General features: G+C 37.5%; 1 protein-coding gene across 1 annotated transcript in view; it reads right to left on the bottom strand.

Annotated features, from left to right (window-relative positions):
• Positions 1-27,683, bottom strand: part of Iqcm (IQ motif containing M) — a 424,110-nt gene that overhangs the window by 189,943 nt on the left and 206,484 nt on the right. The window contains exon 8 of the mRNA XM_034522869.2: positions 27,352-27,467. Within this exon, the coding sequence (XP_034378760.1) occupies positions 27,352-27,467 (116 nt within the window). The remainder of the gene's footprint in view (positions 1-27,351; positions 27,468-27,683) is intronic.

Raw genomic sequence — 27,683 nt, 5'->3', positions numbered from 1 at the left:
AGATGAAGAAAATCCATTTCATCTACTTCATAATTGTCCATGATTTTTACTTTTGAAAAAGTAAGTATGAGAAATTTTAAATAATCCTGATAACCGAGTGAAAAATGGAGCATGGGAGGTTGTTGTTAATGGAAGGCTTTGTGGTATAATATGGCATATACATACTATCTGGAAAATCTGTCTTTTCTATTCACATTTAAACTTCAAGTTTATCTTTGATAACTGAAGCCAAAACATATTTTATATAAATCCTCAGAAAATATAAAAGGCAACATAAAGATGAAATGTAAAGATGTTGCAATCGTTTGAAGGCATAGGTTGTTTATTTAAAATCACAGCTCTCACTTACACAGCTAAGCTTCATTTTACATTACATTCCTTCAGATACAATCTTAGTTATATTATATTCATGCTTTCTTGTGATATTTACTTCTAAGTACTAAGATACCTTTTCTACAATTACATTAGAAAAATGAGAGCTTCATAAGTGAAGAGACACCATGTTTGTCTTTCTGGGTCTGGGTTACCTCACTCAGGATGATCTTTTCTAGTTCCATTTGTTTGCCTGCAAATTTCATGATGTCATTGTTTTTAACAGCTGAGTAATATTCCATTGTGTAAATGTGCCACATTTTCTTTATCCATTTTTCAGTTGTGGAACATCTAGGTTGTTTCTAGTTTCTGACTATTATAAATAAAACTTCGATGAACATAGTTGAGCAAGTGTACTTGAGAAAGGATGAAGCATCCTTCCGGTATATACATAGACGTGGTATAGCTAGGTTTTGAGATAGATAGACTCCCAACTTCCTGAGGAACCTCCATATTAATTTCCATAATGGCTATACAAATTTGCACTCCCACCAGCTATGGAAGAGTGTTCCCCTTGATGCACAACCTTACAACCCTGACCTGTCACATGTTTGTGATCCTAACCATTCTGGGAGGTGTAAGACAGAATCTCGAAGTAGTTTTGATTTATATTTACCTGGTATCTATGGGTATTGGATATTTCTTTAAGTGTTTCTTAGTAATTTGAAATTCTTGTTTCAAGTTTTCTGTTTCAATCTGGTGTATCCCATTTTTAATTGGATTATTTGGTTTGTTGATGTCTAGTTTCTTGAGTTCTGTATATTTTGGATACTGCTGTTTTGTAAAGAATAATTGTGCTACAGTCCACAGACCCAGAGTGGCTAAAGAACAAGGAGTGCTCGAGGGATGATTCATGGATCTCCCTGGGAAAGAGGAATGAAATAAAACTTGCAAGTGAAATTAGGGCAAGTAGGTATAGGAAGAGAGATAAGCCCAGAGGTGGGAAGGGCAGAGATAGAGTCCCGGTGAAGATGACTGGAGTCTACAAGATTTACCCTAACAAAGTCATTTACCCTATCAAAGTAATGGAGGATGTGGAGCTCAAACTGTCTATCTTCTACAACCAGGCAAGGCTATAGTGGGACTGGGAGATCAACCCAACCACAAAATCTTTGACCTATAATCTGTAGGTCTGCAAGATGTGCTAGAGTAAAGATGGCACAGAACTTGTAGGCATAGTGTACTGGCTGGTTTTGCGTCAACTTGACACAAGTTGGAGCTATCACAGAGAAAAGAGCTTCAGTTGAGAAAACGCCTCCATGATATCCAGCTGTAAGGCATTTTCTCAATTAGTGATCAATGTGGGAGGGCCCTTGTGGGTGGTACCATCCCTGGGCTGGTAATCTTGGGTTCTATAAGAAAGCAAGCTGAGCAAGCCAGGGTAAGCAAGCCAGTAAGTAACATCCCACCATGGCCTCTGCATCAGCTCCTGCTTTCTAACCTGCTTGAGTTCCAGGCCTGACTTCCTTTGGTGATCAACAGCAATGTGGAAAGTGTAAGCTGAATAAACCCTTTCATCCCCAACTTGTATCTTGGTCATGATATTTGTGCAGGAATACAAACCTCGACTAAAACAAATAGCCAGCCAGTAACTAGCCCAACTTGAGGCCCATGTCATGAAAGGGAGCCGATGCTTGACACTGCCTAAAAGAACAGAAACAAGAGGTAGGTGCAGCCCAGAGACCCAGGACAGAGCCAAACAGGACTGGCAAAATATAAAAATAAAAAGTCAATAAAATGGAAGATCTTCTTTCAGAGCTAGCAGTGGTGAGTTGCCCCCAGTCCCCTGACCTCCATTGTCTGGCACTAGGCTCACTCTTTTGGTCCTGTGGAGCCTTGGGGAACACCAAGAGCATACTGCTCCTCTATGGAGGCCTCTGGGGCCCCATGTCTAACCAGCTTGAAACAGTGCCTCACCAATCCTTTCCCAGGGGGGTCTTTCTAGGGCATAGTTGGCAGAGGTGAGTTTCACACAGTCCACTGACCTACCCTAACAAGCATTTTGCTTGCCCTTTGGTCCTGAGGAGCCTTACAGAACTCTAAGAGCTTCTTGTTTACCCCATGGAGGGAAGCAAGGGGCTCCAAGAACTACCAGTTTGGAACATTGCCCCACAAATCCCTTGCTAGTGGGATCCACCAGAGGCATAGTCAGCAGAGTCCAGTGCCCTGACCGCCTCAGTCAGGCTCATGGCTCCCTCTGCCTTCCAGAAAAGTCCTGCTGTCATCAGGATCATACAGCCAACACCAGGGAAAACCAGATGCATAAGAACACAAACAACAAGAGCCAGGCACCACCAAAGCCCAGTTATCCTGTTGCAGCAAGTCATGGATATCCTAACTAATCTGAACCACAAGAGGATGATCTTAAATCCAATCTTCTAATGATAATAGGGGCCTTTAAAGAAGAAATGAATAAGTTTCTTAAGTAAATACAGGAAAATACAGTCAATCAAACAGGTGAAGAAAATGAATAAAACTGTCCAAGAGCTGAAAATGGAAATAGCAGCAATAAATAAAAGACAAGCTGAGGCAATCCTGGAGATAGAAAACATCAGAAAAAAAAAAGAAAACAGGAACTACAGACATAAGCATCACCAATAGAATGTAAGAGATGGAAGAGAGAATCTCAGGCATAGAAAAAAAATAAAACATTGGTCAAAGAAAATGTTAAATCTAAAAGTTCATGACACAAAACATCCAGGAAATCTGGGACACCATGAAAAGACTAAACCTAAGAATAATAGAAATTGAAGAAGGAGAAGATTCCCAGCTCAAAGGCCCCAGAAAATATCTTCAAAAGAATTATAGAAGAAAATTTCCCTAACCTAAAGAAAGTGATGCCTATAAAGTACAAGAAGCTACAGAATACCAAACTGGGACAGAAAAGAAAATCCTCCATCTACATAATACTCAAAATACTAAATGTACAGAACAAAGAAAGATTAAAAGCTTGTCGCTTCTCTATCCGACCAGCCGACAGGAACGACGCAACTCAGAGTTCTTCTCAACACAGTTTATTCAGGATCCTTTACCATCCTCTCTCTCTGGAAGCTCCTCTCTCCCTCAGCCCCTTAACAGCTGTCCTTTTATACCCCTGCCTGTCCCATTCAGCTCCTGCCACGTCAGCATGCCTCATTGGTGCACCTCAAACAGCCCAATTCTGCGTGGCAGCAAGTCTGCGCAGTAGTTCTGCAGTCATGGCTTTGTCAGGGAAAGGAGGGCGGCTTGCAAACTGCCAAGAAGCAGTACTCGAGACTTTGCAGGCGCCACATTATAGCTGGCTGCACCGTTGTACCCGCTCCTCACAAAAGCTGCAAGGGGAAACGGTCTGATATACAAATGCAGAAGGGCCTGAACATTGTCCTTGCAGACCCTAAGAGACAACAGATGTCAGCCCAGACCACTATACCAAGTAAAACTTTCAATCATCATAGATGGAGAAACCGAGATATTCCATGACAAAACAAAATCTAAACAATATCTTTCTACTAATCCAGTCCTACAAAAGATACAAGAAAGAAAACTCCAACCTGATGAGTCTAACTACACTCAAGAAAACTCAAGAAATAATTTCACATCAATAAAGCCAATAGAAAACACACACACATACTACCAACAATGACATCAAATTAACAGGAATTAAAAAACATTGGTCACTAATATCTCTCAATATCAATAGACTGAATTTCCCAATAAAAAGATACAGGGTAACAGGATGGATGTGTAAACAGAATCCATCATTCTGTTGTATACTAGAAACATATCTCTGCAACAAAGATAGACATTATCTTAGTGTAATGGGCTAGAAAAAGATTTTCCAAGTAAATAGGACCAAGAAATGAGCTGGAGTAGTCATTTCTAATATCTAATAAAATAGACTTTCAACCAAAAGTAATTTTAAAAATATGGAAAGACACTTCATGATCATCAAAGCAAAAATCCACCAAGAAGATGTCTCAATTCTGACCATCTATGCTCCAACTTCAAGGTAAAAGGAACATTACTGAATCTTAAATCACACATCAAACTTCAGACAATAATAGTGGGGGACTTCAACATCCTTGTCTCACTGATGAAGAGGTCATCAAGATCAAAACTAAACATAAAAATAATGAAGCTAACAGAGGTTATGATTCAGATGGACCTAACAGATATTTATAGAACATTTCACTCAAACACAAACGAATACACCTCTTCTTAGCACCTCATAGAACCTTCTCTAAAATTGGCTATATAATCAGTCACAAAGCAAGCTGAAACAGATACAAGAAGATATAACCCCTTGCATCTTATCAGACCAACATGTACTAAAGCTGAATTTCAGGAACAACAGAAACAACAGAAAGCTTACATACTAATGGAAACTGAACAACTCTCTGATCAATGATCACTGGGTCAAGAAAGAAATTAAAGATATTCTAGGATTTAAGGAAAATGAAGGCACAACATACCTAAACTTATGGGACACAATGAAAGCAGTGCTAAGAGGAAAGTTCATACAATTAAGTGCCCTTGTAAAGAAATTGGAGAGTTCCCATACTAAGGAGTTAAAAGTACAGCTGAAAATTCTAGAACAAAAAGAACCAAACACACCCAAGAGGAGTAGATAAATGGCAGGAAACTCAGGGCTAAAATCAATCAACTAGAAACAAAGAGAACAATACAAAAAAAAATTCAAAACAAAAAGCTCGTTCTTCAAAAAAAAAAAAGTCAAGATAAACAAACCCTTATCCAAACTAATTAAAAGGCAAAGAGACTGTACCCAAATTAACAAATTCATTAATGAAAATGGAAAGGTAACACCAGACACTGAGGAAAATAGAAGAATCCTTAGGTCTCACTTCAAAAGTTTTTCTCTGCAAAACTGGAAAATCTAAATGAAATGGATGATTTTCTAGTTAGATACCACTTACCAAAGTTAAATTAAGGTCAGGTAAACTAAGTAATCCTATAACCCCTTTGGAAATAAAGCACTAATTAAGAGTCCTCAAACAAACAAACAAAACAAAAACAACAAACAATCAAACAAACAACAACAAAAAAAAAAAAAAAGCCGAGGGCCAGATGATTTTAGTGCAGAATTCTACCAGACTGTCAAAAAAGAGCTGATGTCAATATTTCTCAAAATATTCCACAAAATAGAAATAGAAGAAAAATTTTCAAACTCATTCTATGAGGCCACAGCCACCCTGACACCTAAAGCACACAAAGACTCAATGAAGAAACAGAACTTTGGACAATTTCCCTTATGAACATCAATGCAAAAATACTCAATAAACTACTTACAAACAGAATTTAGGAATATAGCAAAGACGTCATCAACCATAATCAAGTAGGCTTCATCCCAGGAATCTAGGGGTGGTTCAATATACAAAAATCCATCACTGTAATCCACCATATAAACAAACAACAACAACAAAAAGCCCACATGATCATCTCATTAGATACTGAAATAGCCTTTGGCAATATCCAGCACCTTTTCATGTTAAGAATTTTGAAGAGATCAGAGATACAAGGCACAAAGCTATATACAATAAAGAAACTATACAGCATGTCAATAGTCAACATCAAATTAACTAGAGAGAAACTTAAGGGAATCCCACTAAATCCAGGGACAAGTCAAGGTTGTCTACTCTATCTCTTCAATATAACACTTGAAGTTCTAGCTAGAACAGGACAACTAAAAAAGATCAAAACAATACAAATTGGAAAGGAAGAAGTCAAAGTATCTCTATTCACAGATAATATGATAGTATATATAAAAGACCCCAAAAATCCTACCAGAGAACTCCTACATCTGATAAACACCTTCAACAAAGTGAATGGATACAAAATTAACTCAAAGAAATCAGTAGCCCTCCTTTACACAAATGATAAACAGGCTGAGAAAGAAGTTAGTCAGACAATATCCTTCACAATGCTCCAAATAATATAAAATATCTTGGTGTAACTCTAATGAAGATCTATATGAGAAGAACTTCAAATCACTGAATAAAGAAATTGAGGAAGCTATCAGAAGATAGAAAGATGTCCCATAATTTTATAACCATCATCTTATATTGGTAGAGATCTTTATATGTTGATGCAGAATTGAAACTATATTTTCTTACATTGGTACAGAATTTGAGTTGATACATATTTAAGATTTTATTTAAATCTTTGTATATTGATACAAAATTTAAACTTAATTTTGTTACTCTTATATAGTCATGGTGTTTATCCAACTCATTTAAGAATGCAAGGCTTAGACCCAGTCCTTTTAATAGCTGCTATTACAAATGATAGGATGATTACAAAGTAATGCAAGTTAATAGATAGTAAACTCAAACTCATAGTTATATTAGGTTTCAATTGAGCAAATTACAATAAAGTGTTTTCAAGGTTATTCATATAGTAAATAGCTAAAAATAATCAATGTTTAACATCTATCTATAAATAGATGGCTTTTAAAAGTGTCAAGATCCACAAAATGTAACACTTAAGATCATTTTATTATTAAAAGATCTTTTGATTATGAGACAGGTCTGCTCCTGACAGCTCCCCCATTCCATTTCAACAAAGATATTTAGCATCAATACCTCCAGGTGGAGGTGCTTCAACTGTGCTAGGCTAGCCACTGGACAAAAAATGCCCTAGTTATATCTGCAGACAGAATGCTGTCTAAAAAGGTCAAATGGATGTAGAATAGGTGACAGGTAAACTCTGACAAGTCAGGGCAAGCTACTTCTTCATAATTTCTGTTTCACTTAAGATCTGTTAGATATTCTGGGACAGAAGGCTGCAGACAGATGCTAAAACATTAATAGGAATACTGGGGACTGTCAAGGCAGTCTCTGTCAATTGTGTAAATTTTGGAAACTGTGTCTTTGTGCTTCCTACATATTCAAGCAATATTTAATTCCTTCTCAAATCTCTGACAGGGTTGAAGACTAGTTAAAGTCTCACAATTGAACTTAAGCTATTTCACATTACAGAAAGTATTCTAGATTCAAAAATATGGTATTCAGATGGTAATACAATTTAAATCAAGCATGACTAAGGTACAGAATTTTAATTCATTAAGTTAGGATAAATAATAGAATACTTTATCTAAATTCTCGTGTATGATAGTAAAGAATGAAAAATTATAAAAATCATTTTTTATAGAATATATACATATATAGATGCTTTAAAGTTCTTTTAGGGACATAGAAACTTTTCTCTGAAACAAGCCAGGGCAGTTTCAGGAACTGGCTGTAAAGAATGAAAGTCATTCAGGTGGTAAAAACACAATGACAGGGCTGTGGCTCTACGGCTGGAGCTAGTGAGAAATAGTTAATAGATAGTTGACAGGGTAGGACAGTGACATGGTAAAACCACATTTTTGAGAAAAATGATTGTACTGAGTAATTTCCATGGCTATTAACCTCTCAGGGTGAGTTTCTCTGGAATGTTTCACTATTCTTATGTTATGTATCCTTGGCAACCCCTCACCCCCTTCCCACTCCTCTGGTTTGTGGTTTTTCCCTTTAAAACCCTCCTCAGACTGGCAGGCAGGGTTGAACTCTACTCCTGCTCAAGTATGTAGTCAGACCGCTGGCTGCCAGCTCTCTTCCCCAATAAACCTCTGCTGATTACATCCAGGTATGGTTTCTTGTGATTCTTGGGTGGTCGTGATTTCCTGAGACTTGAGGAAGGGTCTCCCTAGTATGGGGGTCTTCAATAGACTGGATGTAGGACCATGAAAGGATAGCTTGGTTTCTGGTGAAGCACTGGCTAGAGATGGCCAGAGACACTGCAAGGGATGGCATACATTTCACCACACTCCCAGAGTCCAGGCTCCTGACATGTAGCCATTGATCAGTGCTTCAGCACCCCTACCAGCCCCTCCACAGGTAGAGGGCATGACTACATGCCTCAGGGCCTCAAGAGATTTCCATATTAATAGATACCTAAAGGCCAGAGGGTATAGCCAATTAAGCATTCCTTCTTAGACCCTCCTCCCTCCCTATTTAACTCAGGTCTGCCCTGAGAATTGGGGGGGTGGGGGGGGAGCGGTCAGCCACATTCACTTTTCTCCATGACAATAAACCTTTTAAAACCATGGACTTCCTCATGTCTTTGGGACCCCACCGTGGGGAACCATGGAGAAGACCTTTAAATAATGAGCCACTGCTGTAGCCTAATCTCCCGATAGAAGACTTCTCTATGTTCCTGCTGCGTAGGCTGCCAACTCAAGCAAGCAAGCCGAGCCAGCCAAGCTAGTCCTGGTAACCAAGAGTCTCTACCCATGGGGCACTGTCGGAGCTTCTCTCCCCCTAGTTCCTCTTGGCTGTAGGCCCTCGTGTCTCAGTTTTTCCGTGGCTCCCAGTGACATCTGGAAGCCCAAGGACCAAGACCACAGACCTCCTGGTCAACTGCCTTGGCCAAGAGACCCCCACTCAGGAGCCCTGCCCTCACAGGACTTCAAGCTGAGATCTCTCCATGCCCGGGCAAAGCCCCGGCAGCTTCTCAGCCCTGCGTCTGCCCAGCACAGTGTGGAGTGAACTCAGTCAAATTCCCATGCTTCTGCCTCCCAGACACGTGGGATCCACAACACAACCCAACAGGACCTACGGCCACGTGCGAGCTAACAGCCCCGCAACTGAACATTATAAATTATGTCATACCTTATAATTTACATAATTGTTATAGTTGTGTTTCATTAATATATGAATGGAAAAGAGCCTTTATAGAACTAAAAGAAAAATCATGGAGGTTTTGTCTTTTACCATCTATTGCAATGCTAAGTGGGAGCCCCCAAGACCTGGACTCTGCACATAGCTCCTGGGATTCTGCCCACAAGTTAATTCTGAATGGAGAATAAAGATATTGACAGCCAATATCTGGGCAGAAGAGACATAGGTGGGGTTGAAGTATTGGGGGCTTGGGGAGAGAGGACTATGAGGAGGGAAGGGCAGAGAAAAGCTGCCATGGAAGAAGACAAATATGCAGGCAGGAGGAGAGCCACCAAAGGAGTGCTAAGCCATGGAAACATGGCTGTGTGTGCTGTCCAACTGAAGCTAAGAGCAGCCCAGATGGAACACAGTCAACAGTAAGTGATAACTTGGAGTCCATAATAAAGCAAATTCTAACAACACAGAGGGTAGACAGCTGCCAAGTTATTGTGCTGCCTAAGGCATATTAAAAATATAAAGAGTGTGTGTGTGTGTGTGTGTGTGTGTGTGTGTGTGTGTGTGTGTGTGTTTCATCCAGGAACATAAGGAACATAAATGTTCTAAGGCTGGGAAGAAGCCTCGGGCCAGGATTTTAAATACTACTACACTTATGGATCTGTAGGATTAACATAGTGAAAATGGCCATCTTACCAAAAAGTAATCTACAGTCTCAATTCAATTTCCACAAAATTTTAACACAATTCTTTACAGATCTTGAAAGAATAATTCTTAACTGTATATGTAAAAACAAAAAACTCAGGATAGCCAAAATGGTTTGAACAGTAACAGAACTTCTAGAGGTATCACTATTCCTGACTTCAAGCTGTACTATAAAACAATAGTAATAAAAACTGCATGCTACTGGTATAGAATCAGACAAGTATAGAGTCAAGGGGATAGAATTGAATACCCAGAAATAAGCCCACACACCTATGGACATTTAATTTTTGATAAAGAAGCCAAAACCATACAATAGAAAAAAAGAATATTCATCAAATAGTGCTTGTCTAATCAGATGTCTGCATATTGAAGAATGCAAACAGATCTATATTTATTGCCCTGCACAAAACTCAAGTGCAAGTGGATCAAGGACCTCAACATGAAACCAAATACATTAAATCTAATACTAGAGAAAGTGGGAAATAGCCTTGAACACATTGGTACCTGTGGGACTGTCGGGCTGTGGAAGGGTATCCTGGTTTTTGGGTTGTGGGTTCGGCCACACCCCAGAACCCAGGCTCATCTCCATTCAACCTGCACCCTTCAGTCATGTAGGACACAGGTGGAGGGCATGATAAACAGGCCTCAGGTCCTAGAGAGATTTACATACTAATGAGGTACCTGAAGGCCAAAGGGTGGAGCCAAATAAGCATTCCTCCCCAGCCCCTCCCCCCTCTTTCCCTCCCTATTTAACTCAGGTCTGCCCTGGGTTTTTTTGGGGGGTGCATCCAGATCCATCCACCATCCAACATGCCAATAAACCCGTTTGGAACCCATGGACTTTCTCATGTGTTGGGGCCACGCAGTAAGAAGCCATGGAGAGGCCTTTAGTGAGCAGCTGGGCCTAACTTTTAGCTGGAGGAACCCAGAGCGTTTCCCAGCCAACTACCACAGACTGGCGTGAGGAACCCTGCAGTTCCACAGCCATTTTTACCGACATGGGACCGTGAAAGATACCTTGGTCCATCTGTGTTCCTTTCTTCTAGAAAATATTAGAAAAACCTAACTACAAAAGATTTGGGAATTTGGTTTTGGTTTTATTGAATTTGTTGTGTGTGGTTTCTTTTTTGAACCATGAATGCCAGCTTTTCTTTAAAGGGGTTTTTCCTCCTAAGCATTAGTCTTCTACAGACTTCTATACTCAAATCTCAAGTGCACTCTGCCTTGATATTTCAACTGCATTTCCCTTGAAATGCTGATTCTTTGTACAGCTGCCACCTGCTTCTTTCAACTTCCTTAAGTTCCTTCTTTCTGCCTAGAAACACAGCTTTCTTGTTCCCTAAACACTTGGATGAAGAATATGTAAGCAGCTAATCAAACTCCTGGAACAGCTTTCAATTATTTTGTAACAACCTGAATAAATTTATCTCTCATCACTTCCCAGACTCCTTGCCCCACATATCTTTTCAAATATCAGAACTAGCTGGAACAGAGACTCACTGCTGGAATTTATACAATATTATTACACCTCAGACTTCCTTTTAGAAAGAACAGCTGTCAAGCCATCAATTCCTATCCTCTTTTCAATTATTTTTCTTTCTGACAGTTCCTCACAGTATAATGATTAAACTTTTTCACTGATTAACTGTATAACCTCTCTAGCCTTCCATTTTACATGTTACTGCTATATAGAATTTTGTTTACTCTATGGCTGCGAATTCTAAAATATATTTGCTATAAAAAGATATTCTATAATTAATATCCTATTCTCTAGTACCCCAAATGTGGTTAAAGGCATATTTTCTGAGCCATAAAGAATTTTTATAGTTTTAAATAGTCTTATGTCCTTGCCAGATTACATATAAAACATGATATATAAACATACTATTCAAAGTAAATTAATAAGTTTTCAAAGACACATCTGTGAAAAGAGATCAGTTCTAGTATATACATATGAAGCTAAGTTACACATCAAAGCATGTGACATTAACTGTGAAGATTTCCTGCCAGGCTGGACTATTAACAGTAGTGCTTGTTCTGTAGAAGTCAGCCATGCCCCTATCAATTAGGAAGGAGCAGTGAGACACAGTTTTTACAGTATCATTGCTTGCCGGCTGAGAAATTACTTGAATGGTCAATCATTAGCACACATACAGCATCAAAAGTGACCAAATACATTTTGGATGTGAAGTGGAATCTCAAGGTTGTTTTGATTTGAATTTCCCTGATGATTATGTTGAACATTTCTTTAGGTGCTTCTTGGCCATTCGAGTTTCCTCAGTTGAGAATTGTTTGTTTAGCTCTGTACCCCATTTTTAATAGAGTTATTTGGTTGTCTGGAGTCGAATTTCTTGAGTTCTTGTATATATTGGATATTAGCCCTCTATTAAATGTGGGATTGGTAAAAAACTTTTCCCAATCTGTTGGTTGGCATTTTGTCCTATTGACAGTGTCCTTTGCCTTACAGAAACTTGGCAGTTTTATGAAGTCCCATTTGTCAATTCTTGATCTGAGAGCCATTGGTGTTCTGTTCAGGAAATTTTCCCCTGTGCTCAAGTATTCAAGGTTCTTCACCACCTTCTCTTCTATTAGTTTCAGTGTGTCTGGTTTTATGTGGAGGTGCTTTATCCACTTGGACTTGAGCTTTGTACAAAGAGATAAGGATGGATTAATTTGCATTCTTCTACATGTTGGCCTCCAGTTGAACAAGCACCATTTGTTGAAAATGCTGTCCTTTTACCACTGGACAGTTTTAGCTCCTTTTTCAAAGATCAAGTGACCATAGGTGTGTGTTCTTTTCTGGGTCTTCAATTCTATTCCATTGATCTTCCTGCCTGTCTCTGTACCAATACCATGCAGTTTTTTTTTTTTTTTTTTTATCACTATTACTCTGTAGTACAGCTTGAAGTCAGGGATGGTGATTCTTCCAGAAGTTTTTTTTATTGTTGAGAATAGTTTTTGATATCGTAGGGTTTTTGTTATTCCAAATGAATTTGAGGATTGTTCTTTCTATCTCTGTGAAGAATTGAGTGGGAATTTTGATGGGGATTAAATCTGTAGATTTCTCTCGGCAAGATAGCCATTTTTACTATATTAATCCTGCCAATCCATGAACATAAGAGATCTTTCCATCTTCTGAGATCTGCTTTGATTTCTTTCTTCAGAGACTGGAAGTTCTTGTCATGTAGATCTTTCACTTGCTTGGTTAGTTTCACACCAAGATATTTTCTATTATTTGTGACTATTTTGAAGGGTGTCATTTTCCTAATTTCTTTCTCAGCATGTTTATCTTTCGAGTCTAGGAAGGCTACTGATTTGTTTGAGTTGATTTTATAACCAGCCACTTTACTGAAGTTGTTTATCAGGTTTAGGAGTTCTCTGGTGGAAGTATTGGGGTCACTTAAGCATACTATCATGTCATCTGCAAATAGTGATATTTTTACTTCTTCCTTTCCAATTTGTATCCCTTTGACCTCTTTTTGTTGCTTTGCCTAGGACTTCAAGTACTATATTGACTAGGTAGGGAGAGAGTGGGCAGCCTTGTCCCTGATTTTAGTGGGATTGCTTCAAGTTTCTCTCCATTTAGTTTGATGTTGGCTACTGGCTTGCTGTATATTGCTTTTACTATGTTTGGGTATGGGCCTTGAATTCCTGATCTTGCCAAGACTTTTACCATGAAGGAATGTTCAATTTTGTCAATTATTTTTTCAGCATCTAGTGAGATGATCATGTGTTTCTTTTTCTTTGTGTTTGTTTATATAGTGGATTACATTGATGGATTTCTGTATATTGAATCATCCCTGCATTCCTGGGATAAAGTCTACTTGATCATGATGGATGATTGTTTTGATGTGTTCTTGGATTTGGTTTATGAGAATTTTCTTGAGTATTTTTGCATCAATATTCATAAGGGAGATTGGTCTGTAGTCAAATTCATAAGGGAGATTGGTCTCTTTCTTTGTTGGGTCTTTGTGAGGTTTAGGTGTAAGCATGATTGTAGCTTCATAGAATGAATTGGGTACTGTTTCTTCTGTTTCTATTTTGTGGAATAGTTTGAAGAGCATTGGTATTAGGTCTTCCTTGAAGGTCTGATAGATTTCTGCACTAAAACCATCTGGTCCTGGGCTTTTTTTGGTGGGGAGACTTTTGATGACTGCTGCTATTTCTTTAGGGGTCATGGGACTGTTTAGATGGTTTATTTGCCTCTGATTTAACTTTGGTACCTGGTATCTGTCTAGAAAATTGTCCATTTCATCCAGATTTTCTAGTTTTGTTGAGTATAGGCCTTTGTAGTAGGATCTGATAATTTTTTTAATTTCCTCAGTTTCTGTTCTTATGTCTCCCTTTCCAGCTCTGATTTTATTAATTTAGATACTGTCTCTGTGCCCTCTGGTTAGTCTGGCTAAGGGTTTATCTATTTTGTTGACTTTCTCAAAGAACCAGCTCCTAGTTTTGTTAATATTTTGTATAGTTCTTTCTGTTTCTACTTGGTTGATTTCAGCCCTGAGTTTGATTATTTCCTGCTGTCTACTCCTCTTGGGTATATTTGCTTCTTTTTGTTCTAGAGGTTTCAGGTGTGCTGTCAAGTTGTTAGTGTATTCTCTCTCCAGTTTTTTTTTTTTTTTTTTTTTTTTTTGTAGGCACTTAGAAGTATGAGTTAGTATCTTTTGCTGTACAGAAAGTTTTTAACTTCATGCACTGTCAATTCTTTTCTTTCCTATTTTGGTTTTATTCAGAAACATGTTGCCTATAGCTATGTCCTGATGTTTTCCCTTATGTTTTCTGTTATCAGTTTCAGTGATCCCAATTTTAAATTAATGTGTGGGATCCAGTTTGAAATTGATTTTTGTACAGGATAAGGCTACTATGAGTGGGATGTGTTTCCTGATTTATTTCTCATCAAGTTTGCTCTTGCTGTACAGAGAGGCGATTGATGTTTATGTGTTGATTTTATATCTTAATATGTTGTTGGAAATATTTATCAGAGCCACAAGTTTTATGTGGACTCCATGGGATTTTTAAATACAGTATGTTGTCATCTGCAAAAAGGAATAGTTTTGGTTTTCCTTTCTAACCTAAGTTCAATTTATAAAAATAAAACATAGTGTCATGCAAAGAACAGTGGTAGAGTTCATGTTCGTTTATTTTCCATCTTTACATCATTTAAAATTTTCTAGGACCTAACCACACTTGAATTTCATATAAGGAATCCTATGGAATAGTCAAACGCTATCCCAACCTACTTGCTACCACTTTGGAGAGAGGACACTGAGAGGTAATAATCGGGAAGAGGGTTCTTTAAAATTTAAAGTTTATAAATCACTATGAATTTTATCCCAACACAGAGACATGCTTACTTGGATGGATATATCATCTTATTGACTCTGTCTAGACTGGCACATGATTAAAAATTGTACTATATCAAAGAAACTAGCATATTTTTCAGACAAACTTTAACATTCTCTTTAATTACATTTCAGTATCTAATAATGGGGTTTTGATACAGTTGATGAGTGATAACCCCACTTACCAACTTTGAAAGAATGTATTCCTATGCTACCATATAACTAAATCGTAATTGAATATGCTCATTTCAGTGATTGTCAGAAAACTCAGCCTATGGCATCATCTCTACATCTCAAAATCTCATAAAAACTACCATCACAGAAAATTATCTTTTAAAATGCATCTCAAGCATCAAAGAGAGAAGAAAGGATGATAAAGCCCTGCAGATAATCTGCTTTAATAAATTTTGGGTTGGGATCACAGAGCCTACAGTGATAACAAATTTTTACATGCTAATAGTGTTAGGGACACATGGACCACACAGAGAGTGGAAGGGCTGAGAAGGATATTTTTATACTCCTCAAGCTGTCTTGAAATAAATTTATTTAAAGAGAGCTAGCAGGAAGATGATGACAGGGTGGCACTGTCTTCACAGTGTCTCTTCCGCATTCTATGCCCCCAGCCTTTCCTTTTCACCAAAGTGTCCTCTTCCTTTATGGAAAAATAGGATGGATCAAGAAAGTGATGTGGATACATGGTCTAGTCTTCAGTAGGATCTTCAACAGCAGCCACATCAGTAACTTCTGGTTTGCTCTTGTTTTATGGAATCACTTGAATGAGTGACCAATAATAAGAGGTGATAAATTATGCAGAGCTAAATTTCTGTACATTTGTCATTTAATTTATAAAATTATGGATCTGTGTACTTAACTATTAATTTCTCCATTACTCTGATAGCTTTACTTACATATGTTGTAGTATACACTTTTTATTTTAATGTTTTTATTGGATATTATATATATATATTTACAATACATTTCCCCTCCCTAGAGCCCCCTATTCCATCCCTCCTCCTTTTTTTTTTTTGCTTTTATACCATTTTAATTACATGCATGTATTAAGGTCAGTTCTAGGTTGAGAGTCTAGCAATACAATAGATGCAAATAGTCAAGGAACAAGCAAGACAATAAACACAAATAGTCAAAGAACAAGAAAGACATTAAACCCAATTACATAAACACTCCTGTGATCACTGTTTCTAAGGGCTTATCAGGATGACCAAAGTATCTGAGCCAACTTTCCTGTCCTAGCCCAAAGTCATTTTCATGCCTGAAGCCTACTTTCTTATTCTAGGCTAAAATTTAGATTCCTGTCTAAAATCACTTCTTTGTTCTAGCCTAATATTTAGACTCCTCCCTGAAGCCTACTTCCTTGTCCTTGGCCCATGTCAGATTCTTGCCAAGAAGCCCCAAAAGCTCTCCACCTCTCCCCATTTTTTATTTCATTAACAAGATTGAGTCTGTCTTAGGTCATTCTGACAAGAATGCCTTTTTTACCCATCATAGGTTTGTAGTATACATTTTTATAAACTATGTTTCACTCTCTACCAAAAGAACTTAAATTCTTCAACAAATAAATGATCTTAATAACAGCTATAAGTTCTTACTGCAGTCTAGATACAGTACTCTCAGGCATTTTACAGATGATTGCCTGCTTTTACTTGGTTATTGATCTGTTTTTCTTTTATGAATTTGTCTTCTAACAGAAGTAGTGGATATCTTCAAAAGTCCAAAACCAATACTTCTTTAAAGAATGACTCAACAATATAAAACAAACTTAAATATAAAATAGATTATGGTACACCAATTTCATCTTCTATGAAAGCAGAAATATCCACTAAAACCTAATCTTAAATAATATGTCCCAAATTATATTAAAAATGATATATTGGTTTTAAAAAATTATTAAATTCCATCTATAAATGCAATACCATTACTGTTGATTCATCTACTAGAAAGGAGAATATATTTCTGTGAAAGATATTTAGGATATATTTTTGAAAGAATCTAAGCCTTAAAAGCATTATAATAAGCATAACCCTTATTTTTGACTCAATTGAATTTTCTTCAAAATATATGCATCAAAAGCATGATATACAAAAATATATCTTAACAAAATGACAAGAGACAAATGCCAGAAGGCTTTAAAGAATGGTGATAAATATATGGTAACAAGCATAGGAACAAACATGAAACAAAGTCTTGAACTAATTTGAAGTTAAAAGTTATCCTTCATGGTTGACACATAAATAACCCTGGAATCCATTAGGAATTCCTCACTGAGCCTGAGTCCAGTAACCCAAGTACTACTTTCTTATGCATACCACCTCCACTGCTTGACATCTGTAACAAATGGAGTATAACCCCCTACTTCCAGTTAGGTCTCACTATGATCCATTCTTTGGTGTTAGGATCTTCTAAGATTCAACAATCAGATCAATAACCAAGTAAAAGCAGGCAATCATCTGTAAAATGCCTGAGAGTGCTATATCCAGACTGCAGTAAGAACTTATAGCTGTTATTAAGATCATTTATTTGTTGAGGAATTTAAGTTCTTTTGGTAGAGTTTGTACCCTTGGATAAGGTATAAGAGTTACAACAGCCATGCAGCATGCCCCCAAGACACTGTCTAATGAGTGGTAGATAATGAGAAAGAACAGGAGACATAGCCAAGAGAGAATCATTTGACAAAAGGAGAGTAAATTCTGACTCCAGAAAAGAGGAATGAGAGAAAGGTCACTCCAGCTGTCAAACATTTAGGAGAATTTTAATCTTTTTAATCAGTATAGAAAAATAGATGTTTTCAGCAAAATACTTGTGATATCCTTAAGCCAGTTTTTCTTCTCATTTTCTTTGTAGAAATAGTATAACAGATGTGCTTTTCACTAGTTCTGTTCCATGCATATGCTTATATGTGTATTTCTGTTTGTGTGTATATATATATGCATATGTATGTAGATGTGTAGATGTGAGTATAAGTATATGTGTACATATATGTGTGTATGTGTCATTATGTTATGTGTATATATGTGTATTGTATAAATGCTTGTTTTATCATGTATATGTATATATGTGGACATATGTGTACCATGTGTATGTATGTAGGGGTTACATATGTGTACACATGCATATGCATTTGTACATGCTTGTGTATTTATGCAGGGTGTATGTATATATATGTGTGTGTATGCACGTGTGTGTGCACATATATGTGGGGGTTATATGTATCTGTGTATTTTCAAGCATACATGTGGTTACATATACGTGTATATGTATGTGTACATGGGAGTATATGCGGGTGTATATGTGTGAGTATGCATATGTGTACATGCACAGGAGTTATATGTGTATTTATGTGTCAATTTTTTTATCCTCCATCAACTCCTTTGCCACTTGTACTATAAACAAGTAATCAGTTTCTCATCTGAGTCTAAAATTTGAAAAGCTCAGAAAAATGAACACATTGTAGTTATCATATATGAAAACAAAACCTAAGTCATTTGATTTTTGGTGTCTTACTTGATCTGTTCCAATCAGCGCAGATCAGTATGTTGGCCTGTCTCCCCTCACTGAGAAAAAAATCCACATGTCTTATTGCAAAGATGGACAAAGGGATACAGATTTTCTGAGCAACTTACCCCTCTAAAACTAAAAGTTTTCTAAATTCCTGAAACCTTGTAATCTGAAGTTTTTTATATGAAGACTTACATGTGGCTGTGTAATACTGAAAGCCACCTCTATTACTGCTGTTGCTATTTGTGCTACAAACCTGTCGTTTCTCATCTCTAATACATGTATGACTGAAGAAGAACACTTTCCTAATCCACCCATTGTCCATTAAATACACAGCTTTTAAAAGACTGTTTTATTGACCATCATTAGAAGTAAATCATAACAATTTAAATCAACACATAGTTTACAGCCATAAATCAAAAGTCTGTAGCTTTTACCCTGGCTGCTATGACTTTATCTACTTACTGTTACTACTGAAGTTTTCATTCATATTCAACATCCATGTCTGGTGCATTTTGTTTGATGAAAACAAGCTAATTAGTGCTAAAGCTTCCCTAGTTCATAAATTTATTCCTAAGAACATTAAAAGGAAGTCAAGTGAGACATGTTCGGTAACAGATGTTTGCCTTTTTTGGCTGCCTTTTTACAGTTTGTTCTCTTTCATTACTTTTTAAGAAATTTAGTTAATGTTCCTTTACTAGAGAACAAGTGTACCTAGCCTCCCAGGAGGTGGGGGGGGGGGAAGGTGGGGATTCCCTGGGGCATGCACAGCCTGTTCCTTTCCTTCACCTAATAGCTGCTCAAATGTTCTCTGTGTGTAGCTTCCAAAGCCTTCATCCCAATGCTGGAAGCAACCACATTCTAGCTTATCCACACACTAACAATAAGAGCATAATTTGACTGGCAGACACATAGGTAGAACCACTGCCAATGCCATTACTAATATCCAGGAGGCTCATGCTCTTCAAATGTCTTTTCCACTGGAGGGCATTTCAGAACAACAGGCCAACTATTATTGAGAAATTTGGTTGGATATATTGGTTTCTACAGGAAATAAACTGGTGTGAAATGACTCCACAAAGTGAAACACCAATTGTCTTTTATAAAGAAAAATGCAAAAATCATATACTAAGATCTCATTTTAGTTGGAAGCTTGGCTCACTGCTGCAATAACATATAGGATATCACTTACTAGCTCAGACTATACTGCAACTTGGGCTGGCCTTAAACTCAATCCCTTCTCCTCAGCCTACTAATTGCTGGGACTAAGTACCCACTAGTACAGCAGTGGCATAGATATTTTGAGAGTAACCAGCCACATTTTCAATTGGATTTAAGGCCAATGAGCTGGAAGCCATGCCTGCCACGGTCAGTGAGGCCAAGAACCTTAGGATAAATAGGTCATGGGTCCTAAGGGAAAACCTATTTCTATTGTTCTGCTGAGTTAGACACAGTGATTCAATGACTCCTTAGGACATATTACTATACCCATAGATATGTGCCTTGCTCAACCCTCATCATCTTGATGGTAACTGACACAGAGGACAACAATTGATTATTATGCAGAATGAGGTTGGAGCACTGAGCCATAAATGTGCAAGTCTTTGCCACAGTCCTCTCTTCAAGGTCCTGGGATCCATGTGGAAGAGGAGTGGCAAAGATTGCAAGAGCCAGAGATAGTGGATGACTTCAAGAAAATAGTTTCCCAGATACAATTAGGGTAGCTCTATATATCAACTCACGGTGGTGGTTGCATGCAGTGACAAGCATGAGCAGCACATGCACAAGCTCAACACAGTGGAAGTCCCAACATGAAGAAGGGGTGGTAGGCATGATGTCCCACCCCCAGCTATGTATCAGTCATTCTCTGGGGCAGGCCTTGAGCCTAGGGTACCCTGACAACACAAACTAAACTTGCTAGATTGGTAGAAGATGGGAGTAGGAACTGAGGATCAATATAAAATCGGGTGGCTCAGGAGGTGGCAGAAATTTTTGGAGAAGTTAGGGAAGAATATAAACGCCACTAAAATAAATTGTATGAATATATTAAATTCTCGAGACATACTGTTTTAAAAGCATATTTGCCATTTTGTATATAAGAAACTCATTCTTTTGAGTAAAAAAAAAAAATCATGGGCTCCTGACAATGAACATAAGTAATAACTCTGTAAGACATTCAAATCTCCAAATTAAAATTAAAAAATACTCTTTAGGTTCTTGCAAAACCCACTTTTACTGAAAGCCCCCAAAATGTTTTTCAAAGAAAACTGTAAGAAATTTCATTTGTGAATATCCATTCTGTGATACTTATTTGAGATGAACAGTTCACATTTAAATTTTCTTCTCTTGTTCAAAAAAAAAAAAACAAAAAAACAAAAAAAAACTTCAATAAAGTCAGTAACTGTTTTGGTTAATGAGAGGAAGCTCTAAATATATTAATAAAACAAAAAAAGAAGTAGACCTTTTTGTTTCTCCCTTTCTATACAGGACACATTCCCCTTGGAGGGTTGAGTTGGAATGGCTGGAGATCCAAGTCCAAAAGGCATAAGATGCCTTCTTAAAATAAAAACAGAGGGGTGCAAAGACAGGTGAGTAAATGTTTGTTGTGCAAGAATGAAGACCTGACTCAGTCTCTGGCATCCATGTAAAATACATGGACTTGGAAACATGAAACTTCTGTGCTGAGGAGGCAGAACCAGGGAGATCCCTGGGGTTTACTAGGAGATAATCTATCTAAAATGCTAAGTCTAGATACAGTGTTCATCTCTGGCCTGGACACATACCTATACACATGTGCACATGCACCTGCACACCTAAATAAAAATATAAAAAGAAAAGTAATTCTAATGCAACCAATTATAAGACCAAGTTGCATTCGCTGCTAATCCTCTACTTCCAAGTTAATGTCAGGCATGTTTCTTTCACTGTGAGTTCGGCTACAACAAGAGGTTTCCTCCTGCCCCTAAGACATGGGGTTGCTGGCAACCCACATGGCTCTATAGTGGCCATATGCACATCTCATCCTCATTTCCTGAGACTTCTCTTCTAAGGCACATGCACTAAGAGAAACTCCCATTCCCTCATTCTAAGGGATCACAGAAATGAACGAGTTTCTTTCAAAGATAGCTTTCTGAACCCTAGAGCTACTGCAACAACATGAATCAAGCAATCAACCAAGGAAAGTCTTGCATGACTGACAGTAAGTGTGTTCCTTTACTGCATTGTTTACAATGATCAGCTAGGGACTTCTGTCAATATCACTTTTAATTTGTATTTTTTCAAATGTTACAGGCCAGGATAAAGGGAGGCTAGTGGTTAGGAGCACATGCTGCTCTTTCAAGGAAAACTATTTCAGTTCTCAGCACTTGTAGGGAAGTTCACGAGCATCTGTAACTCCAGTTTCCGGGTCTAATCACCATCTTCTTGCATGTAGTATGTATGTGTGTGTGTGTGTGTATATATATATATATATATATATATATATATATATATATATATATGTGTGTGTGTGTGTGTGTGTGTGTGTGTGTGTGTGTGTGTATACATATATATGTGTGTGTATATATATACACATATATATATGCAAATACGCATAAAACAGTGCTAATGATATGATACAAACATTAGATGTTACATCTCTGAATACTGAGGAATACCAAAAGTTTGTTTTGCTTTGCCTATTATAATTGTAGTACCCTAGGTCTGTACTTTCTAGGACTGCTCTATATATTCTCAGAGTTATAACATGAGATTAAAAGGAAAAACTGGAGACAGTAGTCTTTTCCATCTGATTATAAAGCAATTTTACACTTTTATGTTTGTATGGAGTATTATATCTACAGGTTTCAGTTACATTAGATAATATTATCTTTCAAAAGGTCAGAGGAGGTCTTGAGAAAAGACAGAGAGAGAAAGGGAAAGATGAGAGCTGGTACAAGAATTGGTTTTCAACCTCTCCATGGTTGTCAACCCTACTTCCTTCTTTCTATCTTGGGACCATTAATTGGGTTATTTTTGCTTATTTCTTTTGTTCCCTGGGCCTTAAATAGGCTGACTAACTTTGTGAAACCACAGATAGATAATCTGATAGCAAAATCTATTCAGATACATTATTATAAGTTAGCTATGGAGGACCATGAGACTCAAGATGAGGTTGTTACTTTATTCAGGGTGTTCCAAAATCCCATCTCCACCCAACCTAAAAGAGGGGACTTCTGCCCCTAGACCAAGCAGAGAGGGGCTACCCAGAACCCCCTCTGACTGGTGATCTGAATTCTTGTTTAGGCTGCGAGGCTAAACGCTGCAAGGGAATATAAATAAAAGTTAAAAATATGTTTCTGGGTTCCCTGAGGGACAAGCCTGACTGCATAGAGGTTGATGTCAAACCTCTCCTCTCCAGGAAAAAGACGTCAGGATAGGTATGGCCCTCATGCCTCACTGGACAACTACAGGAGGACTGGAGCCATTACAAGGTCCCCTTTAATTACTGGAGGTCAGGCCTCTATCCCCACCTTGGCAAGATTAGTATCGCCAAGGCCCTTCTATACTTGGAGATGGGAAGAGATGTCAGGAGCAGCCCTGCTTATACACTGAAGGCCTAAAATCAGCCATAAGCCTAAAATCAGCAATAGGCCTGATATACATGCCTGCTGATACAAAGTCTTGGGTCTCTGTGGAAAAACACTGAAACAGATGGCTATAAGCTATTGTAAACAGGCAGCTTCTGTGGAAATTTACCAGCCTGAGTAGTCATAGAACTTGTAAATAGGCAGCCATGACGGATAGGATAGTACCAACTTAGATAAGGACAAGTGAATCATAGGCAGAGTCATAGTGACCTGTCCCCTGAACCTTCACCCAGCTGATACCCTGTTCTGAAAGATATCTGTACTCCCCCTGAACACCTAAGCTCCTGTGTCATCCCCACATCCTGCATTTGATAATAATAAAAAATTAAAAAATATATTATCTTTCAAGATAATTAAGGCCATAAGTATCTCAGTTTTCAGAGGCCATAAAACAAGACTCAACTCAAAGATACAGAGTTTTATTTATTCTATACAAAGAAGTAACAATACAAACAATAAGATGATTTCTTAAAGAGTTAAATGTAAAATACAATGTAAATCAGCAATCTCAGTTCTGGCACATACTCCAAAGAAACAAACACAGAGATTCAGATATGTGAGCCCCCACATTCACAGTAACATTTCTCCAAACATTCAAAAGGTGAAAGCTGCTCATTTAATAGATACCCAATCTGACATGTATTATTGTTCAGCCCAATAAAGGAAATACATCTGATATACAATACAATCCAGAATAACCTTTTAGGACATTAGCTAAGTGAAATCTACCAGTCACTAAAGAAGAAAACATACTGTAAGATTCTGATTATTTGAGGTACCTAAAGTGGTAGAGTCACATGTGCAGTGGTGGCATTTGGGAGTTCAGGAAAGAAGCTACAGGAGAGGAGAATTAGCACTAGCAGGGACAGAGGTTTTACAGTTGTAGATAACAAAAGTGTTCTGAAGATATATGACAGTGGCCGTAGTTCTGCAGGAGTGTGGGTGTGATTGCACTCAGTGAGTTGTAAGAATAGTCAAAACAGGAAACTTTACGATATACATTTTTAATTAAATAAAATAGTTTTGCAGTAATTTTACTTATTTAAAACATGAAATAATCTTAGAACTTGTATCCCTACATGAAATGCTAGTTAGTGTTTTGTAGGCTAGGAGAATCCTTAGACAAAGCAAAAGCCATTTCTAAAAGATGAAAGCCACTTCTAATAATGAAAATTGAAAAAGCCAGGAGTGCCATAAACTAATCTGAAAGCTTGACTCTCAAACTTCTGTCTCATACACATACCAAACACACACACACACACACACACACACACACACACACACACATACCATATAGTTGGTATGTATTGATAAACTGCAGCCTTAATTACCTCTAATTGCATTTATACAAAAGACTTATGACTGCTCACCTTATCTATTTGTGTGGAAGTGTCTCTCACTAAACCTAGAGCTCACAGACTTGCTAGAGTAGCTAGCTGGCAGGCTCCACCTTTCCATTCCTCACCTTCCAAAGCTGGCGGTGCAGACACACACCACCACATCTGACTGATGTGGGCATTGAGGGTCCAAACTCATCCTCATGCTAATGTGGCAAGCACACTGTAGGCCGAACCATTTCTCTAATTTCTCTACAGCAACCATGTCTACAACTCTCATCCAGGTTCACACTTCTCCTACCAAAGGGAACATTTTCTCCAACTTTCTGCTCTTCCCCAATGTAAACATGACAAAAAGCAGTGAGAAATAAACACAATAGAACTTGAATGCTATAATGCTTTGAAGTTTCTTATGCCAAGCAAAAATTCATCAATTTCTAATTCACATCAATTTTCAACACAAGGGCAGAATGCAGTCAGATTCATTGTCGGAACGTGGAAGTCCCTAGTAGAGTCTTTCTTCCCCTTTGAAACGTCACATAAATACTTTGACATTCACATTTCTAGAAGCATTTTAGTCTTCTGAATGTCTTCCAGAAAGGCCCATTAAGCCCCACTTAAAGCACATGACTGCTTCTCTAGCCTGAAGCTCCAAACTCTTTCACATTCCCACTGAGAACCTCTCCAAAGGCTTATGAACCACTTTGTTTACCACAATGACTCCATTTCTCAGTACTGATTTTCTATACTGGTTATTTTATATCACCAGGATTAAAAACTTAGCAGACAAAGGATTTTTTTTTTCATGGTTTGAGAGGGTACATTGCAGTCTATCATGTCAAGGATAGTATGGTGGTAAGACTGGCTCATACTTGGAAAGGCAACTGGTAACAACATGTCACCAAGGCGGGCAGCACAGGAAACAAAAATCAAGTTATAACCATAAGGCTCACACTATCCAACTAGTTTCTGCTTCCTGAATGTCAGATAACCTACTAAAACAATGATAACAGCTAATAATCAAGTGTTTAAGCACATGACCCTATAGGAGACATTTTCCTTCTAAACTATAACAGTGATGGATTAAGGAATGTCTTCCATAAACAACATATAACAATGACTTAACTTTTTTAATAATTAACTTAAAATTATGCTTCTGTAACTTCCATATCTACATTCATGTAGACTTGAAAATGTAGACATGTCTATACTTTTCATCAAAAATTTTTCCATATAATTTTCATACCCAAAATAGACTTGTAAAAATTTAGTTTTAGTAAAGTAGACTCATAAAGTTATTAGTAATGTAATTAACACCATAAAATAAATGTGACTTAATTTTAAAGTTGTGGTTATAGAAAAAATATAAATGAAACATTTTTAAATGACAAGTTAAGAACTATTGCTGGTGAATGGGTAAAGGTACTTTCTGCTAATCTTGGTTCAAACTCCACAACCCACACAGTATAAGAAAGAAATAACTCTTGCATGTTGTCCTGTGAACCATGGCTCATGCATCATTACCCCAAAATTAATTAATTAATTAATTAATTAGAAGGACTATTTAACATAAGAGAACATTTTAAATATATTTCATTCATCTAACAAAATTATGAATTAAATTGTGTTTTTCAAACATGCTAGAGTCCCAGCCCATCCATTTTTGGATACACAGCTCTTAGGAAGCTAAGATTAAATGTAATCAGAAGATATGAGACACCAGGATCCATGCAAACAGAGGAAAGCCCAGGGGAGAACACACAAAAAAGACAGCTGCCTCACAGTCAACAGTGAAGCTTCAGAAGAAATCTGCCGGCAACCTAGATGGCTAACTTCTGGGATTCAGAACTGTGAGAAGATTGAACTTTTGTTGTTTAATCAATCCAGTACCACTCACTGTCATATTTTTCTATGGTAGCAAATGTGAAGGAAAGAAAAATAAATAAATCATCAACATATAAAAATATAGGATAAAAAATATAGGATAAAAGAAAAGAGGAGTCATGCATACTCACATACAGAGATCATGTAAGAGCACGAGGTCCACAGATGGACTCTCTGAGACAGTGTCATAGCTCTGTAATCTTTTTTTAAAGAATTGGTGTTAAAGATATTTAAAGGTGAATTTCCTGAGGTATTCACATCGCTGCATCTGAGGACTTGCTCTAGTAGAAGAACCCGAAAGACATTCAGATTATAGGTTCATGTGCTCTGTGTTAGAGTCTTCGTTCTAAAAGCCCTAAGTGAGCAGTTAGGAAACTGCATTTGGATTTTTTCAGTCCTTCCATTATCATACTTCAACTAGATGTCTCCATCTTCAGTCCCTACTTAACTCCTTGATATAATACAGAAAATAGTAGCCAGGTAATCACATGTAGAAGAAACCCTGTGATGATCCTTTGGCTAAGTGCTTTTCTAATAAAATACAATGCACATATTATGGGTCAAGTGATTAGTAAATTTTACACAAAGCATGATAAAAGGGCTCAAGATTTGCTTCTGGAAGAAAAGATTATATTTAGTTAGTTAGTTAGTTAGTTATTTTGGTGCAGTTGCCTTTGATTTTGAGACAATATCTTACAACTGTTGCCTAGGCTGGCCTCAAACACACAGCCATTCTCCTGAATTTAGCCTCACAGGTGCTGGGACTGCAAGCATGAACTAAAAAAACAGATTTCAATGAAGAGTTTAGAAATTAAGTAGTTCCACTGTAAAATTTCATGTTTTTCATCAATATTGACCCAATATTTTACTAGAAAAAAAAGAAGTAAATGCTATGTCCATATTTGAAAATACTTACCATATAATAATCTTTAAACATCACTGAGGATTCTGATAAATGCTGAGCAGATTCATGAGGCAAATGGGAAGATATTATCGATGCAGTGCTCTTCCAATCATAAAGCGTCCTGTCAGCTAGAAATATTGATGGAGGTTAAAATAATATTTATCTAAGACGAGTACATACTGATCATAGTGCTTAATGATACAAGAAGGAAAGCAAATCATCTTTATGGGCTCACTTTTCTGTGTTAAAATCACATCTTGTCATCTCATCAGAGAGAGATGAAGAAGCGATGGCCCTGCACAAAGAGAGACTTGAATTAATTAGCTCCTTCACAGGATGCATCG

The sequence above is a fragment of the Arvicanthis niloticus genome, chromosome 18 (assembly GCF_011762505.2).
Source record: "Arvicanthis niloticus isolate mArvNil1 chromosome 18, mArvNil1.pat.X, whole genome shotgun sequence".
NCBI lineage: Eukaryota > Metazoa > Chordata > Mammalia > Rodentia > Muridae > Arvicanthis > Arvicanthis niloticus.
The sequence above is the reverse complement of the archived record's forward strand: the minus strand, read 5'-3'. Positions and strand labels throughout refer to the sequence as shown.